Raw genomic sequence first — 20,367 nt, 5'->3', positions numbered from 1 at the left:
ACATTACAGAACCGTAATGTAGCGGTTATCGTGGCTTTGCCTATTAAAAAACCATACCAGCCGACACTTTACATATTCTTCACAATATACCATGGAGAGATAACACTATTCCTTACCTGGCCCTTGTGGAAACACACAGAGGCAGGGGAGAGCAAAGTGATGAGCAGATATTCTCAGAGCACTTCACCTACATATAGCTGACTGGCTATTATGACAGTTTTGCCAAATATCACAGTAAAAAAATTACCCACCCTAGCTTTAAATACAAAAAATGTCGTGTCACACCATATGACAATATTGGGCACAAACTCAACGAATTGGTGAATAAATACAGCTTTCAATGATAATTATCAAAAAACACATACATGTTGTGAAATATAAGAATCATTACAATGCAACTCAATAATTCACATGTCTTATATTTGATTATTTATTTGCAACCTTTTTTTCGGGCTTATATGTCACCCACCCATCGATATAAGCTGGTAGCGTACATGTTCAAGTGTGAAATCATAGTCAGACAACGTGTGTGCGGAGAGAGGCTCGGTTCAGTTATACAAAACAACCAACTACCAGCCAGGACTCCCAGGACGGCCGACAGCCAGAAGTAGAGGGGACCGGAAAAACCTCACACTAAATTCTGCGATACTTCCACAAGCAGGTGAAAGAGATACATTTAGCCGTCTAGCCCCATTGACCCCCATTCAATCTGCACTCAGGCGACCTCTCCCAGTGAAATTCTAATGGAACTGCAACCAAGTTCGATACAAGGGGGCTCAATAGAGTGCCAAGGCTCTCCGTAGACGGGCTCTGACAGTATGTATACATCTGATCACATCTCTCTCTCTCACTCACTCACTCACACACAGATATCCAAATATTCGCTGCATTTTTGATTACAATTAAATTGAACCGTTGTTTGTTATTAAATGGTATTTACAAAAAAAAGAAAATAGGAATTTAATATTTCTGATTCTGCCGTGCAATATATTAAGAAACATGATAAAACAATCTGCAAATCTATCCTTGAAATCTGGTTTACGGCTTTACTGAGATGAAACCAAATACAGAATGACTTAAGTTAATCACAAACATCTTATTTTACCATTAATATGCCATGTTTATAAAAAAATAGCAGTGAGTCACAATCATTTAAGCAGCCGTTTGGCTTAAAGGCACTAAGCTTCACAGAGCAAGCAGTGGGGCACTTTTCATTTATTGTTATATACACAAACTGGTGAATAGCAAAGGCTATACAGGCTATAACAGTAGCACTACCTCGCCGGAAGGAGGAAGATTGAGGAAGCTAGTTAGCTGTACTTGATGCAGTTTGAACGAGACAGGACGACAAATCGATATAAAAACAGCAAGCTACATAAATATATTTAAAAAATAAGAAGCATCGCAAATACTTTGTAACAAAGGCCAATTAACTAGCCTTGTGAGAGCATCCTGATCTCGCGAGCCCCATTGCATTCACTCGCAGATCAGTCTGGTAACCTACGATGGAGAAAATTTGGAGCCGATGCTAAATGACCGGCCAATCAGCCTTGGTTTTGAGGCGGGTTTTGGTGTGACGCAGCGAGTAGCGACTGTTCAGTCTAAACAACATGGCGGCTTTCATTGATCTGATTGGTTGATTTGGCCCGTCTATCACCAACATAGTTGTTGACATAGTTGGTGATAGACGGGGGCGTAGGAATGAGTTTAAAATTGGGGGGGACACATATCGGAAACCTGACAGATCCGTTAATGGTTTGAACAGAAATATGTCATATATAAACTACACTGAAAAAATTCACAAATATATTTTATTCTACTAAAAATATACTTTTGTAAATGTAAAGGAAAACACATTTTGAATGGCAGTAATGAACTGATTAATATCAAATCAATTCTTTAATTGCACGCTCAATCATCCAGTTTCTTAGAATAAGAAGCGGTGACAAGACGCTGTGTTGCGCTTTCAAAATAAAATAAAATATTTTTCTCCCCCTGGTATAATTTTTAGGTAGGACAAATGTGCCTGTCTCCAATATTGGAGGGGACACGTCCCCTCCGTCCCCCCCGGTTCCTACGCCCTTGGTGATAGACCATCTGTCTATCACCAACATAGGTGGTGATAGACAGATGGTTTCCAATCAGCTTACCAGTATTTTCACCCCTTCCCAAAAGTTCTCCAACGGAAGGTTACCAGATGGATATGCTGAGCAAATGTGAATCAAGCTGAGCAAATGCGAATCAATCCATCTGGCGAAGTCAGGTTAAATTTACTCCACCTGTGTGGGAAAACAGGCAATCAGTGTCCACTTTCAGCCAAGACCACACGTGTGTCACAGCAGACATCGATGTGCCTGATCTTTGGTGGCTAATTGCCAGAATATTCCGTGATTGTAGTGACCTCATTGTTCATCATTCATTTCCCCAACTCCGAATCCCCAGTGACTGTGAAAGACACACAAACGCATGCAATTAGCACTAAAAGCCACTGGACTTGATTACTGTTAAACACGTAATCAAGTTATTACTTCGTTTCCATATTTGGATAATTCAATTCTAACCAGTAGTTGTCTACAATAGAAGATAAGCTATTTCAAGCTTGCTCCAGTCTAAATTTTTAACTTGAGAATTTTTACACTTGTTTAATGATTTCATGGTATACCACCTTGTTCTTTCACAGTGGGTAACAAACATGTGCATGCTCTGTAAAACGTGAAAAAAAGATTTCTAACAATAAGTAAATTGCCATCTTTACTGTTTCCAAAGTCACAAAGAACTCGGAGACTCACCGGGTGATAAAGACTGGAGTAAAACTGTGGCAGGAAGGGGAGAAATGACATTGTTAAAGACTGTTGCTATGGTTAACGACAGCTTACAAAGTGAGGAATATGAATAGAATGTCCTCTGGGGTTTCTTTTGTCCCACCAGTGCATTTATGTATGTCTATGTGCATTTTTGTTTGCTATTTTAGTCTCATTTATCTTGCACAAATAAATAAAACTAAACTAATGTTAAAGTACAAAATATGTGTCATTCATTCATCTTTTTTTCTTTGGTTTCAAGGACGACTGACCTGCATTGGGTCGACCTTCCGTACTGCCATTAGAAGCTGAGGAGAAACCACAGAAACAATTAATTATACCAAAACAAACATTTTTTATATATATAAATATATATTTTTTCTTTCTTTCCTGTGTTATCTCATTAGCTTCTAACTCCACATCACAGCGGTAGCTTCTTGTTATACATTGTGGCAACCCGTTTCCCCGAGTGTCAGGTACCTGGCAGGAATCACAGAGAAAGCAAGGGTTAAGCCGCAGTCGGTGTTTATTCAACCAGAATAACAGACTGCATCCTTGTGCTAGGGTCTCCGTGAGCCTCTAGATCGCCGGCGTGGTGCGGAATCCCTCCGTGTCGCTTCGCCCTTCTCCCGGTCTAGCGCGTACTCCCTCCGTGTCACTTTCTCCCGTTCGCCCGGTCTGGTGCCCCTTTTATGCCGGCTCCTGGTCCTTTCCCTTCCTCCGGCCAGGTGTCCCCGATCGCGCTGATTGGGGGGAGAGACGTGGTGCTCTCTGTCGCCGGCTGGAGGGTGGTGGCGGTAAATCCCGTCTACTGCGTGTCCTCGGACCCGCCCGGTCCGAGGTTCAGCGGCGGGATGCCACACTCCTCCACCGCTTGCTCAGGCCTCTGGTCGTCGGTGAACCCGCTCAGGCAGGCATCCCGGCGTGACGGGGCATCGGCGTTGGCGTTCTTGGCTCCGGCCATCCACTTCAGGGGGGCGTGGTCGGTGACCAGGATGACCTCCCTCCCCCCTCCACAGGCTCTGGGCTTGATAGGCACACTCGTGGTCCAATATGATTCGCTGCAGCGGCTTGGCGGTCGACGCCTTCTTAGAGCCGGCGTCCTTGGTCACCTCCTCCATCAGGTCGTCGTCGTCGTCATCATCGTGGCCCGTGGGTCCAGAGGGGACCAGGTGGTCGTCAGAGCTCTTGTCGGGATCTGGAAGTTCCACATGTTTACCTGTCTCCAGGAGGTCGTCCCCATCCACGTCCAGCGTGATGGCGTCTTCGTTGGGGATCGACACGGACAGGTGATCGTCCTCAGCTTCTTTAGAGGAGTCCATTGCTTCGATCGACGTCTCTGCCGCTTCCGTCTCTGCCTCTGCCTCCGGCTCGGTGTCGACGTCAGCCTCCGGGTCGGCCTCGAGCAGCACCGCAGCCTCTGGCTCCGGTGAGGCCGCGGGCTCAGCCTCTGCCTCGGGCTCCGTCTCCAACACAGGCTGGGGCTCGACCGACGTCTCATCGGCCTGGATTGAGGCCTCTGTCGTGGGCTCGGTGTCAACGTCGTCCTCGGTCAGGGGCCGGGCCTCGCCGGAGGCCTCCTGCCCGGCCTCAGGCGCGGCCGGGCTGGCCTAGCACGGCGCTGGCTTAGATTTTTCGTGAGCAGCTTCCTCTGTTCGCCCTCCGGGGGACGCCGGAAGCCTGGTGGCCCCGTAGGCCTGTCGAGCTCCCCTCACCCCTCTGCGGGGTGGTTCTCTCCGGCTCCGGAGTTCACGCGCCGGGTCCTGTAGCCTGTGGAAGATCGGGCAGTCCTTCCCGATTAGCAGCGGCACTGGGAGGTGGGGTACGATCCCTGCCCACGTCGTGAATACCCCGTGCGGGGTCCGGATGACGACGTGGCAGGTCCCGAACGTCCGGGTGTCCCCGTGTATGCAGGCCACCTCTATGGGTGCCCCCTCCTTCCCGCCCGCCAAGTCGGGGCGAAGGAGAGTGACCACGCTGCCGGTATCCACGAGGGCCTGCGTGTCCCGGTTCATTACCTGCGCCGGTATGGTCGGGCTTCCTAATTTCCCCTGTGCCCAACAGGTCGCTAGCATGCATGGCTGCGTCTGCTGCCGGCGTGGCTCGTTTCGCGGCCCCGCCTCCCGCGGCCTCGTCTCCCGCGGCCTCATCTCAGGCTGCGTCGTCTCTGGCGGCATCACGGTCTGGTTTGGGGTTCCCCGAGGGATCGCGTTGCCTCGTATCGCCGCTGCTGGTTGGCGTTCCCTCACGAAAAAATTTCCGTAGTAGGCCCGGATCGCCTGTTTGAGGGCCGGGTACTGCCGGGCGGTCTTCGCCGGTAGGTCCCGGCACGCCTGCTGGGCTGGCCCGGTGAGGAACGGGGCCACAATATGGCCCCACTGCTCCTCTGGCCAGCGTTCCCTCTGGGCGGTCCGCTTGAATGCCTCGAGGTACGCCTCCACGTCGTCGTCGGGTCCCAGCTTGGTGAGCCGGCTGGTCGGGGCGGCGTGGACGGCGGTCGGGGCGGCGTGGACGGCGAGCTGGGCGAGCCGTAGTACGGCCTCGTAGAGCAGGGCCAGACTCTCCGTGGTCTCCCGCTGCTGCTGCTGGGCGGGCGCCGCCGCGGTCCCATCCGGGTTCTGCATACCGGCAAAAGGGGGTTCCCTCACAACACCGGCCCGTAGCGTGGTCGAGTTGCCTGCATTCTCCACCATATGTGGCAACCCGTTTCCCCGAGTGTCAGGTACCCGGCAGGAATCACACAGAAAGTAAGGGTTAAGCCGCAGTCGGCGTTTATTCAACCACAATAATAGTCTGCATCCTCGTGCTAGGGTCTCCGTGAGCCTCTAGATCGCCGGCGTGGTGCGGAATCCCTCCGTGTCGCTTCGCCCTTCTCCCGGTCTAGCGCGTACTCCCTCCGTGTCACTTTCTCCCGTTCGCCCGGTCTGGTGCCCCTTTTATGCCGGCTCCTGGTCCTTTCCCTTCCTCCGGCCAGCTGTCCCCGATCGCGCTGATTGGGGGGAGAGACGTGGTGCTCTCTGTCGCCGGCTGGAGGGTGGCGACGGTAAATCCCGTCTACTGCGTGTCCTCGGACCCGCCCGGTCCGAGGTTCAGCGGCGGGATGCCACAACATCCATGAGTGATGAGCAGCGCATGCAGACATTTCATTATTAATGAAGTGACTGTATCAAGTATAGGGAACAACCCACTCTTTGCCTTTTTAAATGTTTGTGACAGTTGACATAATCTCTTTTCATGTGATTAATGCTCGGTGATGCTGAACGGTTAGTTTGTTGTTCAGCCAGAAGCGCCAGGATCAGCAAAAAGCAAAACGTTCTGAAAAGACACTGGCGCTGTGATCTTTGTAGCGCTCACTAGGGCTGACTGATTTATCGAATTCAAACCGACATCGCGATGTAATGGAACGCAATTAATAAAAAAAGTAACCCTTTTTTTTTTTTCAATTATTATTATTCTTTTGGATATTTATTATTATTATTATTATTATTATTGTGGGGATTTGCTACAGTTACTGACTGGAGATCAGTAAGATTTGTATTTACTTTTCTTTTAAAATTCAATAGTTAAATAAAGATGTTATAAAATCAATTCACCTCAACACAAAGGCCTGGCCTAAACGAAATAACAGTTTATATGTTAACTGCTTCCATTGTTGTGTTGTTCATACTATAGAATGATTCATAGCTTTGGTTTAGTGAATAATATAGAACATAATTCGATTATTTACCCAAATCGTTCAGCCCGCCCGCCTACGCTCTCACGTTTGGAGAAAGGAGCTGGAGCTCAGAAAAGAGGCTTTGTGGACATGGTAGAATTCTTCGTGCACATTTACAAATGGGTCGAAACGGCCATAAGATTAACATTGGCTAATGTTTCTAGGTCTTTCAACCAGATGACCTATTAACCAAAGGGAAGGTTGCCTCAGTTGTGTCCTTTGAGAAAGTTTGTTTTTGCCTCACCTATAGTATTAGTTATAGTTAGCAGTGCTATAACAAGCTAGTGGTGATAAATGTAACCTTTTCTTTGCTATGCGCTCCTAAACATGACCTCCTGCAGTGTCCATTTTGTCTTTTGGTCCTAGGTCAGGCGAAAACAATACATTTTGGAACCAGCAGAATAACAATAAAACAATATGTACATTTGTTCTTCTGTTTAAAAATCCCAATCATCATTCATGCATTTCAGTTATTTCTTGGTTACTACAGTGACTGACCTTCGCGTGCACCGTTTGCTTTCTTGATCCAAGCTGAGGAGAAACCAGAGAACAAGATGTCATTGTTTTACCGTGACGGTGGTAAGAATGACCACCCTCTCACAGGTATCAACTTGAGCCGGACAGTGGTCTGAAAAGTCGGCCTTTTGTAAAGGGCTCGATGGTGTGGAGTCCATTTTGTTTTCACTACAAATAATCAAAGGAAAATGTCCATGCAATATACTTGACATGCTCTTATACACATATAGCTGTCATAGAAATCCATGAAGGAATAATCCAAATCAGGAAACCAAAGTGAAACACTACACAACTAAAGGGTTCAACAGAGGCCCTAGGATGAACTGAACATCGCCAACAGGCACTATTTCAACTAATGGAATTGGGGGTGCCCTAGATCATATATATAGGGTGTAGATATACATTTGACCAAAGAACACTCACGCATCCACTTCTTTAAACATATGGAAAATGGATGATCTGGACCTGGGTCAGGAGAAAACTTATGTCAACATTGAGGAGACTTAAAGGACAATTTCACCGGTGGAGACATGAATCTGTATTGAAAGTGGGTCATATATGTAGTCGAATAGTAACATAAATTTCTAATAAGGTGACTTCTTGACCGAGAAAATGCAGACAATGACTTTTTGGCACTTGTGGATTGAAGACGACAACTCCCACAATACCAATCAGCGTTCACTCCCTGAGGGACGTAACATAACAGCCAATCAGTGTGTGTGTGTGTGTGTGTGTGTGTGTATGTGCGTGTGTGTGTGTGTGTGTATGTGTGTGTGTGTGTGTGTGTGTGTGTGTGTGTGTGTGTGTGATCGCTGGGTGATGGGTTAACAGGTCTATAATGGAGGGGGTTATCCCCATGGTTACGAACCACGGCAACTTTGTGATACTTTAGTTGTATCTTCACTATCCACACACAGACTTTAGCGTTGTACTATAGGTGTCCGGGAAGCCCAACCCTCTCTCGGACACAAACATCAAAATCAATGGCTTCCCAGAGCTCTACACGTCCACACACACCTCACCGCCGGTGTTCCTCATAGTGACGAGTATATTAGGAGGGTTATGCCGCGTGCGTTCGGGGCAGAGAGGAACGTTTGGCGGAGACATAGAACATACAGTTTCATGTCCACAACACGGTAGGACGGAAACGCGAATCAGGACATTTGCATCACGGATCGATCGCTGTTTGAGAACCGTTGCAGCCTTAATGCCTATATCCTTATTTATCTCTAATCTATATCAATATCTATACATATCTCTGTATATCTATACCTACCCCTCCAACTATATCCATACCTTTATATTTTTCGACCTATATATCTCTCGATATCTGTAACTATATAGAGAAAAGGTTGATGAATGGATACTTACACTTATAGACCATAGTGATTAGCCCTGCAACTACAGCAACTAGCAGGACTGCGATGCCTAGTAGTACCTTCCACCAAATAGGACCTGCAATGAGAGAAAATGGAAATACATAAAGTTACCATCATGGCATCAACATGCAAACACACAACGTTAATACACATAATTTGTCTCATAATTGATGTGTTTGCAACCAACACTCATTGAAATTATTCTTTGTTCTGTTCTCCCACTTTGGATAAGTTAGGCTTCTCTGCGTTTCTTTCCATGTGATAGCACAAACTAAAACAAGGTAACAGACCTTATCCACCTAGCTGCCGGATATGAAGAGTACAACTGAAACGTGCTACGCGGCCCCTTAACATATTGACCGGCCTTGCAACCGCTACGCATTAAGAGATGTTAGACGCCACCATTAGATTGTTTGGACACAACCCATAGATGTATTTATTTTTTATTTCTACTGGCACCGATGCAACCCTGGAGGAAAATTGCATACACATAATGATACGATAAAAAAAAATGTATAAAGATACATACGAGCCATAACCAACTGGAATAATTGACCCCTTATAAAAAATAAATCATCCTTCAAAAAGAATATGCATTTCTATTGACATGCATGAGATGAGGTATAACTCAGGGCTAGTTTGTCATGGTCGTCTTTTGCTCCATGAGTGTTTTAATTCTGATCCTTCTTAAATATCATCTATCTTATTGTATAATCAGTGTTAACCGGCTTTGAATATGAATGTATTCATTTATTAGTAGTATTTTTTTAATATCAATGTCACCTTTGCATTTGCTTTATATTGATGTAAATGAATTTATATTAGTGCAATTGAAGTTTTCGCATGTAGTGTGTTGTGTTTGTACAATAGGTCAGGTATGGACCACAGGAAGTAATCCTTAATGGTGATCCTTTAAATAAATAAATAAAATATTTATGCTTGAACCGTCTACTAGGCACATACCTGGTTCACAGAGTGGGTTGAGAAAGCGATCGCTGGCTTCACTGGGCCTCACGGGCGTGATCAGCCTGCAGGAGAACTTATCACAGGTTTTAGGAGTCATAACCATCAGCTGGTCACCCTTGGTCCACGGCCCTTCATCTTTTTTCCATTCGTAGTCGACCGGTCCCAGATCCTGGGTGTCCGCGGTACAATTCAGAGCAGGAGCGCCCTCAGAGTTCTTCGTTGTCGTTACACGGGGCTTCGGAGGGAGCTCTGGTCATATAGAAAGAACACTGGTCATTTACAGAGCCATAACCAACTGGAATAATTGACCCCTTATAACAAATAAATCATCCTTCAAAAAGAATATGCATTTCTATTGACATGTATGAGATGAGGTATAACTCAGGGCTAGTTTGTCATAGTTGTCTTCTGCTCCATATGAGTGTTATAATTCTGATTCTTCTTAAATATCATCTATCTTATTGTATAATCAGTGTTAACCGGCTTTGAATATGAATGTATTTATTTATTTGTAGTATTTTTTAATATCAATGTAACCTTTGCATTCGTTTTATATTGGTGTAAATGAATGTATATTAGTGCAATTGAAGTTTTTCGGATGTAGTGTGTGGAGTATGTACACAGTAGGTCAGGTATGGACCGCAGGGAGATTAGCTGATTGCCATGGCATCAGCTAATGGTGATCCTTTAAATAAACAAATTTTATTAAAAGAAACACAGGAACAGAGGACGTCCAAGCCCCCCTGACCCCTGGAGTACAATGACACATCTCACCATGTCAGAATGATGATAAAACCTCTGTCCACAGGAAAGCTAGGGGCTTAGTGAAGGACCCAAGACCCTTTCTGCATGGAGTTTTAAGCTTTAAGAGTGTTAACCCCCCCCGGCCAAACGCAACACGTCCAAAACGTAATAAGACGTGATGAACTGGTGCTTCTGTGTTTGTATGTAGTGTTTTGTGCTGACCCTGTACATTTGTTAAGGTAGGTATTCAGACATGAGCTTTTTGTAATGGCAAAACATTTCAAATAGACATTTTTAAAACTACTTTTCATATAATTGCAAAAGGCAAGCAGAAGATTTGGTTACATTTCATCCTAATATCCCATCTCCTATAGGACAATAAAGTCCTATTCTATTTACTTTGTAAACTAAAAAAAAAAAAAATTGTGCCTCACACTAACCGACACACAAACACACAAATGTACGAGCATAACGCACACACACTTACTGATGACTTTAACCTCATAAGTCTCGACTGTTCCAAGATTCGTCTCCAAGGAGAACTGTCCGCTATCAGCCAAGGTCAAACGATTGATGTCCAACCGCAAGGTTTGTGGATCCAACGTTGTGCGTCCTTCGAATGACCCATAGTATACCGAGCTGCTCGGATACCAATCCAGGACCAAGTCAGAGCCGAATTTCCACCTGATGCTGGTGACTGGGTGTTCAACAGTGGAAAGGACTGGCTCCAAGGTGAGCGTTTTACCCACTTCAAAATGTTTAGGTTCTCCTACAAAAAAAAACAAAAACTTGTTACGCGGAGAACTGGACAACATTTCGCAGTCTGACATGCTTATTGCTCATTCATGACAAACGTGGATTTGTGTGACACCAAAGGCCAGCAGGTGCAAAGAGGATGACCCACGCTGCATGGTGGCGGCTCGTCCATAGAGGGCGCTGGGGCGCCGCCCTCCCGCCGACCTGCCTGCCTGTTATTTATTTGTTATTTAATATAACAATAATCTTCCTAATTTTGAAAAATAATCTGTGTTAATTACATGCAAATAATAAATTCACTTTAGAATGTGTTTAGAACTCTCTAGAAAAATATTTGCATTCCGTTTCACGTTCAACGTTTATGTTTTGGTGTAGTAGCCAATCGGCTGTCTTCCCGGGGCTCCAGTTCATTCAGCCCTACTCGATTGGAATTTAAGACAATGGTTAATGGTTAAGTCCCGGTTTCTATGCAAAAAAAGTAAATATTTCGCCAATCAGTGTCGTCAAATGTTATGGTTTGGGGCGCAGTATGTACGGGTTCTCTATGGGTAGTATGGGTTCTCTATGGGTTCCAGGAGGGCTCGTTCCAACGCGCTTGCATCATACGTAACTAAGCAAATAGAGGGAGGGGGCATCTTTGATGCCCCCTCCCTCTCTCTCCCTCTCTCTCTTTGACCCCTTATATCCGTATGATCACCAACATAACGACATAATAACCTCTTAAAAGTCACGCATGTTGTGTGAGGATGAGTGCGAGGAATTGAGGAGTGGCTCAGTGTGCTGCCGCAGCCACCTACCATATGAGGGTCTGACTCCCAGAACGGATGAAGTCAACAATAACAGAGCACTGGATAACTTCATGTCTTCGTCGGTTTACTAAAAGCGATGAATTCAACTTTTAAAAATGTACTTCTATTAAAAACGACCCGAGCGCATGCCGTCAGCCTACGCCTCGTTCCTCACAATGGAGACTTAAGATCCGAGCCTTCCGTGTTCCGTCGATACTTTCGGTTTCAACGGATGTTTTGAACTACCCCCTGATAGCGACACTTTTTTATTTGAGCGAAGCAAATACGCACCCATTTGACCACACGTTCAGGTCTTCTATATTTTATACATAAACAATAGTAGGGAGGCGGAGAATCAGACGGGGCTTGGATCTCCTGGCGCGAGGCAGATAAGAGTGGACTACTGTAGATAAGAGTAGGCACCAGTAGCGGTTCCCTGGCCGAGGTCACCAGGGAGGCAAACATGAACATTCATGAACGCGCGCAGTGCACCCGCACATGCATGTCTTTTCTAAAGCGTAGGCCTAAACAACATTAAAAAAAAAAAAAAACATACTCGCGTGACGCGTCGTTTGGAGGCGCCGTTAGGATATTAACTAAAATAAACTAGACACTTAACAGTGTATCAGCAGAGTGCAATGCTTTTAAACTTTTAATCAAACGCGCAGACAAAGTTCAACTTCATAAAGTACAGTTCATTCATGGTGCGTGCTGCTTAAATGTAATGCATGGCAGCGTGTAGACAGCATACAGCATTGTAGATTCTAGAACAACACTTAACAACATAGGTGAAGGTGAATTATGATATATGTATTCACTACGATATAATTAACGAGATCTTAGGCAGCCAGCTGCTTTTGTGGTCTGGATCAAGTTCAGTTTCGGTGTTGGTCTTCCATTCTCTTTTATCTTCAGCTGATGTTCAAACTGTAGCCTCGAAAATTGCTGTTCTTGTAGATATTGAATTATATTCTCCTCCATGTTGATATCTTTGTTAGTCGTTATCTTTGTTAGCCGCGGCAACTGACTAGGAAGAACGCTCATTTGCTCAGAACATTATTTTAAAAAATGTTGATTTGTGATTGGTTGCAAGGAGTAGATGAGGCTGGCCTCCCTTCCTGTGTTTAACATGGTATAGATGATTTACCTCGCAACAGTGAGGCTGAATTGTGATTGGTTATTTTTTATTCTCAAAGGCGGCAAAAGTGAGTTTTGGCCTCTTGGCCTCCCTTCAGTGCCTAGCCCTGGACACAACATACTGAGAGTAACGTCGGCCAGCCTCCGGCCTTGCAAAGGCACTTCGCCGTTTTTTTCATGTAATTATTCAGTAATAAACACACATTGCACATAGATAATTTTGAAAAATAAATATTTTTTAATAATGATTTATTTTTATTTTTTGAAATTCACGAGGAGGCGTTGTCTCCGTTGCCTCCTCTAAGGAACGGCCACTGGTAGACACCTGATTCAAAATGATTCAAAAGCCAAAGAAAATAGTCGAACATGTCAAATGGAATGGGTTTTTTTGTAATACATATTTTTGTATAAAAGCTGGGTCTGGTTAGGGGTTCCACACGAGCCATAACCAAACACCGGATCAGAGCCAAAAAGTAGGATTTGGTTTTAAGTTTCAAGTCAGTCATGAACAAAAAGAAGAAGCTTGGGTTTGGCTATTTTGTCAAAAAAGGAAGGAAGCCAGTGACGGTGGGAAGCACAGCGACACACGCATGGGGGTGGAGGATTCATCTCGCGACGGGTTGAAAAAATACGTCACAGTGCCGGTGTCAGTAGAAAACCCGTTAACCCTCTGGTGTGTCAGGGCCTAAAAGTACCGCTACGGTGACCAACCCCGCATCACGTGGCCTTTATCATCCGGTATCTTATGCTGAAACAAGTCATGTCAAGTCAAATAACATCAGCGCCGACAGGTAACTATTTTAGTCCTTTATGTATTCTCGAAGTATATTTTTCACCAATTAATAAGAACCAGACCAACAGGTTATTTACTTTTTCTTTTCTTTACAATTGAGCCCTGACGGCAGGGGCGACTCTAGGTTCTGACTTTTGGGGGGGCTCAGCCCCCAGATTTTGAATATCATAGATGTGATTTCCTGTATTCTGATGCATTTTAGGGTGACCTGGTGGAGATCCTACATTTATTGTGGTGGGGGGTAAATCTATCTATTTATCTATCAGTCCAACACATTGTATATTTTTGAACAGTCTTCTGGTTTATTTTCAGAAAAGCACCAACCTTTTCTAACAGTTAAACCTCAGTTAAACTCATGATACCAGTGAGTAATTAATCCCAGACGAAAGGATGAAACACATTTTGGCTAGTCTCTAGCTCTTAAAGAAGAAATAAATTGTTTAAAACTTAACCTTTTTATCTGAGTTATAGACAAAACTGTTGTAAATGTAGTATTATGTAGTATTATATTATCCATGATTTTTCTTTTGTCCTGTCCAAGATTCTGTGACCTTTATTTTCTTAGTTACTTTGCTGTATAATCAAATGGATGGGAACTGTAATAACAAATTTGAGGTATATTCAATTTCCTTTGGGTAATTTTCACTCAAAAATGACCATATTTCCCCCTTTTTTTGTATTTACACAGTTACTGAAACACATTGGTACACAAAGTAACACAAAGTAAACTATACATGATAGGCTTAATATTGAAAATGGATACAAAAAATGTGAAGACATGCAAACTTCAAGTTCTTCAAAACAAAAGAAAAAGTTATGAATCAAATAAATCAACAAGTAAAACATGTACTAGACTTACACTATGGGACCACTATTTCGGGAGCACATAACTATGTCACCTCACTTACGTTAACTCTAGATTAGCTCACGTTGTTATGGCATGAAAACGCTGATTAAATACTGCCAGCGTAAAAATTAGCACCCTCTTCAAATTGTTCTGCTCCTTGCGCCTTATCATGCTTATCACCATTACAAGCCTCTGCCGACTAAAACATGAAGCAATTCAAGAAGAGGCAGTGATAGAATCGCCTTGTGGTCAACTGTCATTTAATAGACGCCTGACATGATTATGTCAAGGTTTTAAAATGAATTATGACCTGGTCATGTTATAAAACAGCTGGAAACAGCAGAAACTATGTTAGGTGCGCTCGTGCTGCATTTTTGGTTTTGTCAACCAGGAGACGCCCACCCACCAATCAGAGGTAAGAGATACCTGAAGGAAAGTGGTGCTCGATTTCACTAGCCCATTTGAGCCTGTACATTGGTGTACAGCAGGGCTATTGAACCTCCTTAACAAGTGGGCCAAAAAGGAAAATCGCTGGGGGTTCATGGGCCACACATACAAAACATATAATGTCAATTAATTGCTACAAATAAATCATACTTAAAGTAGTGTAAACTTAATAGATATAGTACTGCTAAATGGAATAAACTTGTAAGACGCATTCCTTTCTTTTTCACTTTTAATTGCATCATTAGAAAAAAAATTGATCTTACATATTTTGGACACATTTTTAATCGCAATTTTTGTTCTTACATATTTTTGACACATTTGTAATAACATTTTTTGTTCTTGCATTTTTTGACACATTTATAATAACAATTGTTGTTGTTACATACTTGACACATTTTCCAACAACAATGTTGTTGGAATTATCACAAAATAGAACTACTGTACAAATGAGACATTTTGAGCCTGTTATATTCAGTGAGAGAAATTGCACTGCCTTGATTTAGCTATTTCAGCATAGTTTGGTTCGTACGTTGTAAGGCCAATCCTGAGACACTAGAAGACTGCACATCAACCAGTTCCAGCTGAAATATGCTTTCATCAATACAGGATAATACCTCTTTTACTTTTACACAGAAGTCTGCATCAGGCTTGATGGAAAATGGGTCACAAGCAAACTGCAATACCTCAATGGGAATGCTGAAGCCTTGGAATCTCTCAGTGAAGTTCTCTGTCAATTTTGTCATGCAGTCTGTCATGACAGGCGTTATTTCTCCCCTTGCCGATGTGCTCATGAATGTTGTGGGAAGTGCAGCAGTTTTTTTGTGATCAGGTCTGTTTTGAAGATCGATAGCTTGGTCTTGAAGGCACACAGTCTCTCAACCAGATCAGCAGTCGACTTTCCTTGCCCCTGCAGTTCGAGATTCAAAGTGTTCATGTGTCCAAAAATGTCACACAGAAAGTAGACTTCTGCCATAAACCGTTCATCCATCATGCACTCCAATAGGTTTGCTGCTTGTTTGTGTTTACATGTGCGAAGGACAGACACAATCTCCTGGCGGAGCTCACAGAAACGGTCCAAAGCTTTTCCCTTGCTCAGCCACCTCACGACGTAATGTAAGAGCAAGTCAGTGTGTTCGGCAGGGACGGCTGGTATCAATGGGCTAGTGTAGCTGAGCCCTCCCTATATTTTAAAATAAACATGAGAACATTATTAAATTAATGAAAATATTAAAATATAATAATTACTAAAACTTAGAATTGGTTGATTTTGGTGCAACGGAGAAGCAACAGCACCAAATAATCCCAAAAACGCAGGAGATACATATAGATATGTTGTGTGGGCTTAGAAAAGCCAGCCCAGACAGTTCGTCTGGGCTGACTTTTCTAAACCCACGCTTAAGAAAATCAGCATCCAATCGGTGTCGTCCAATCGTGATTGACAGGTGTTATGACATACCCCCTTGATTTAGAGACCATTTGGGCTAAATGAATATAGCCCAGACCAACAGTGACTCTCACTGGTGTCGGACACTGTCAGAGGCGGGAGAAAAAAGTGAAAAAAACCCTGACCACAATGGCGAGCGCTAATTTACCTAACGAAGTGGACTATCTACTGATTCATCAGTTTTCTTTGATGTCTTTAGAAGAAAAAAAAGAAATAAAGAGACTGGGGGCACATCGGCCAAACCAGGGGCGATTCTAGGGTCAGAGCTTTAGAGGTGCTGAGCACTCAATGAGCCCCACTGCCACACCACCCACCCTTTTTTCACACAAAAACAAAAAATATTTCTATTGAAAAATAACTTCATAATTTTAACATTGGTTCAACTAACTCAAAAGATTTTTTTCTTTTTTTAGATCCCTTTCCAGAACACCATCTTTATTGTGACAGTTCATACAGCCCCCTGTAACAAACATAAAACCCTCTTCACTCAGCTGGTTTTACTGACCGTTAACTCCATGTGCCTCCTTTAGTATCAATAGTCATTAGATTAGATTAGATTCAAATTTATTGTCATTGAACAAAGTAACAGGTACTTGGACAACAAAATCTTCAGCAAATTATTTACAAATGGCCATCTCTAATCTCCTTGGTTGCACACCTGTCTGAACTTTCATAAAACATGCTTCACATAAAGAGCAAAAAAAAGAAGGTAAATCCAAAAAGTTACAAAAATTTACTTTACCCAGGTCTTGAAAATACTTAGAAATTAAAGATATAGAAAAAGAAAGAGAGGGAAATCTTTGATTGTACTTCCCCTGAATCCCCATTTTGCTCTTCGATGTATGCAGGTGATACACTCTACTTTGGGAGAGTTAATCTATGTCGCCGAACTTTGAGGGTGGCAAACCTGTCAATGACTCCAGCACTCACCGATATGGTATCAGAATCGGAACAACTCTAGGTAAAAGGAAAGAAGTGTGAGACACAGCTTTAGAGCAACTTACTTAGTTGATTGATTCACAACACTACAACTAAACAGATCTCACTCTGCATGAGTCGCGCTGGACGACGGGCGGGCTGCGGAGCGGTGCAGGTACAGAGGAGAAGGATGGTTGAGAAGAGGATGATACCATTTGCTAAGCGGGGATGTTTTTTCATTTTCTTCCTTAAATATATACATTTCAAACCAAAAACTACAGAGTATGTTTTGGACATTATTTAACAATTTCAAAGACGAACAAATATAATTTTTAGAATAACATTTCTTACTCCCAAGTTTTAGGGGTGCTGAGCCCCTTTTTAGGGGTGCTTCAGCACCCCTAAAAATGGGCTAGCCTCGCCCCTGCCTGACGGCTTTGACCTGGGACACTGACTGTTTTTCCTGATGCTCCAATTCTCTGTTTCTTGAGACACACAATAAGGGTTGTTGTTAAATAACGCTCAACACGTCCGCACACACTTTGACACTCTAGCCCACAGAATCCTTGTTGGTCGAGAAACAAAGTGCAGAAAGGGATCAGTGGTGGGATGGTGCGTTGGGACGCTTTCATAACTTAAAATATGTAGGGAGAGGACGGGTCGTGAAGTCATTATACTCCTAGGATGTCAAGAAAGATAAACGACGAGAATAGTTTGGAAATGCACTGTAAAAAAACAACCTATAGAATTTACCCAATGTATCTAACAATTTGCATATACTTTGGTTGGGTAAATTTCAGTCCAATATTTTGAGTAAAGACTACCTACATTCAACAGCAATGAAATACTAAGAGAAATTAGGTTAAGTTTACCTACGATTTTTCAATACAAATTACTCTAAATAATTCAGTAATATTAATTTAAGATTGTTAGGCATTATTAATCTACTTTATCGTTATTAGTAACAATTAGCTAATATGACTAATTAACTTTTACCTATTCAGGGAAGATTTACAGACACAGCAGAGTTATTTTCAGACACAGCAGACAGTATTAATGAAATCAACTTGTTTAATCAACCAAATGATCAGAAGTCTCTTGAAGAATATGCAAGAGGATCACAAAACATATTCACAATATATTCAAACAATAATAAAGGGTTTTGTTGCTGAAATGTGTCTCTGCAGCCAGGTCATTTCAAGCTGGTTTCTGAACAACCATACATAACAGAACATTTAAACCTTTTTGCTAAAAGAAAATGCACATACAACTCAGTGCTTCTGCTGTGTGTGTGTGTGTGTGTGTGTGTGAGCACACCTGGTCACTTTGCAACTGTGAATGTGTGTGTTTTTTGCAGCAAGGTCATTTTATAACATAACATTTAAACCTGTTTGCTCAAAAAAAAGATATATAAATACAACTCAGTGCTTCGTTGAGTGAGGGTGAATAGCTGCGTGTGTATGAGTGTGAGTAGGTGTGTGAGTGTGTGTGTGTGTTTGTGTGTATGTGTGTGTGTGTGTGTGTGTGTGTGTTTGTGTGTGTGTGTGTGTGTGTGTGTGTGTGTGTGTACGTACCTGGGTCACTTTGCAGCTGTGAATGTGTGTGTTTCTGCAGCCAGGTCATTTCAAACTTGTTTCTGAACAACCATACATAACAGAACATTTAAACCTGTTTGCTAAAAAAAAAAAAAAAGTATGCATATACAACTCAGTGCTTCTGCTTTCTGCGTGTGTGCGTGTTTGTGTGTGACAGTGAGTGAGTGCACCTGGTCACTTTGCAGCTGTGAATGTGTGTGTATGTGTGTGTGTGTGTGTGTGTGTGTGTGTTTTCTGCAGCCAGGTCATTTTCTAAAAGAACATTTAAACTTGTGTGGTCCAAAAAAATTACAAAGTCATTCCAGTAGCTTGATTTTGAGGCTGTGGACTTTCTTGGGCAGCTTTGTCCCATCAAGCTCCAGAAAAAGTTTCTGGAATACCTCAAATGTGTTCCTCAGAGTTTTGGGATACTCCAGGTTGAGGGCATAAATCAACCCCATCAAAAGCATTCAAGCCCGGCTGCGGTTCCGACACCTGGTCAGCACTATGTTGCCCTCAATCACAATGGACACTTAATCCTCCTCACTCGTGGGCTCATGGGTAACAATCACCTTCATGGTGTGGTCCATGTGTCCCTAACATTGGTCCTCCATGTAAAAAATAAAAAGCAGCAGCTTTCTCCTTAACGTGTTTACTTCTATTTCAGGATAGGCATATTTTTGCGATTTCAGCTTGGCACGGTAATTGTGCATCTTGTTCTTGATGTGCATCTGTCAGCCATACATCCCTGCGAATGACCCTGGCTCCTTAAGGCATGGAAACTTCTGAAAAAGGGCTTCTGCAACAGAGGATACTTGCAGACTTGAAGGCTAGGCTGTGTAAGAGAATATGACTTTGGAAAGGTCATGCATTATTGCTGATTTAACACTTGCATCTCTGAAATATGTTCCAGAGACATGATATATTTTGTATGCCTCTGCAAGGATAATTTCAATGTCGCGGGAAAACTGGAATTTTGAAAAGGCACTGGTCATGGAGTAGAGCGGCATGATTCAGGCAGAATAATGGTTTCTTGTGAGCTGGACGATGCACAGTCATCCACTTGAGGGGATGCTTCATCATCTGCAGGGCAGGTGTCCACTAGAGGACAGTCCTGATTCATCTAGTGGATGCAAGTCAAGGGTAGACGACAGTCCTGATTCATCTAGTGCAGTGGTTCTCAACCTTTTTTGAGCAAACGCCCCCCTGACCTTACCCTCATCCTCTGAATTTCGCCCTGTTGAAACCGACCGTTTAAGCAAGTGCCGCCGATCGACGCTTTGACCGTCTGATCCCACCATTTAAAACATTGACATTCCCGATATGATACACAGCAACATGATAAACAGGAATCACAGCTTACCTTCAATCCAGCCATAGACAATAAAATTCAGCAGCTCCAGCCGACCGCAACGACGAGCACAAGTAGTGACAAGTCCCATAACCGCCGTAGTCCTTGACACATGCGTATTGTAGAGCAAAGCTGATGGTCTTTGGGTATTTTTTATTATCGTTTTTTGGGTAGAAGTTGTTACTGTTAAA

At 43.3% G+C, this 20,367-nt stretch overlaps 1 protein-coding gene across 6 annotated transcripts; it reads right to left on the bottom strand.

Moving 5' to 3' along the window:
- Window positions 1–406: 406 nt before the first annotated feature.
- Window positions 407–12,049, bottom strand: LOC307074701 (uncharacterized protein). Of its 6 annotated transcripts, none has more exons than XR_013811810.1 (10): window positions 11,675–12,043; window positions 10,609–10,890; window positions 9,375–9,626; window positions 8,404–8,487; window positions 7,456–7,497; window positions 7,015–7,047; window positions 3,074–3,109; window positions 2,790–2,813; window positions 2,306–2,445; window positions 407–2,254 (listed from the first exon to the last, which is right to left on the bottom strand). XR_013811810.1 is itself a non-coding variant. In XM_079734974.1 (10 exons), exons 1-9 carry the CDS (start codon window positions 11,736–11,738, stop codon window positions 2,417–2,419), a joined length of 846 nt encoding a protein of 281 aa, XP_079591100.1. In that variant the 5' UTR covers window positions 11,739–12,049; the 3' UTR covers window positions 407–2,279; window positions 2,402–2,416. The 6 variants fall into 6 exon arrangements, 5 of the variants coding, with proteins under 5 accessions (XP_079591100.1, XP_079591099.1, XP_079591101.1 ...); XM_079734974.1 differs by having other exon boundaries at window positions 407–2,279; window positions 2,402–2,445; window positions 11,675–12,049; XM_079734973.1 differs by having other exon boundaries at window positions 407–2,445; window positions 11,675–12,042.
- Between the last annotated feature and the right edge of the window lie 8,318 nt (window positions 12,050–20,367).

The sequence above is a fragment of the Pollachius pollachius genome (assembly GCF_949987615.1).
Source record: "Pollachius pollachius genome assembly, chromosome: 4".
Classification (NCBI taxonomy): domain Eukaryota; kingdom Metazoa; phylum Chordata; class Actinopteri; order Gadiformes; family Gadidae; genus Pollachius; species Pollachius pollachius.
Note: the sequence above shows the minus strand (reverse complement) of the source record. Positions and strands in the feature narration are given on the sequence as shown.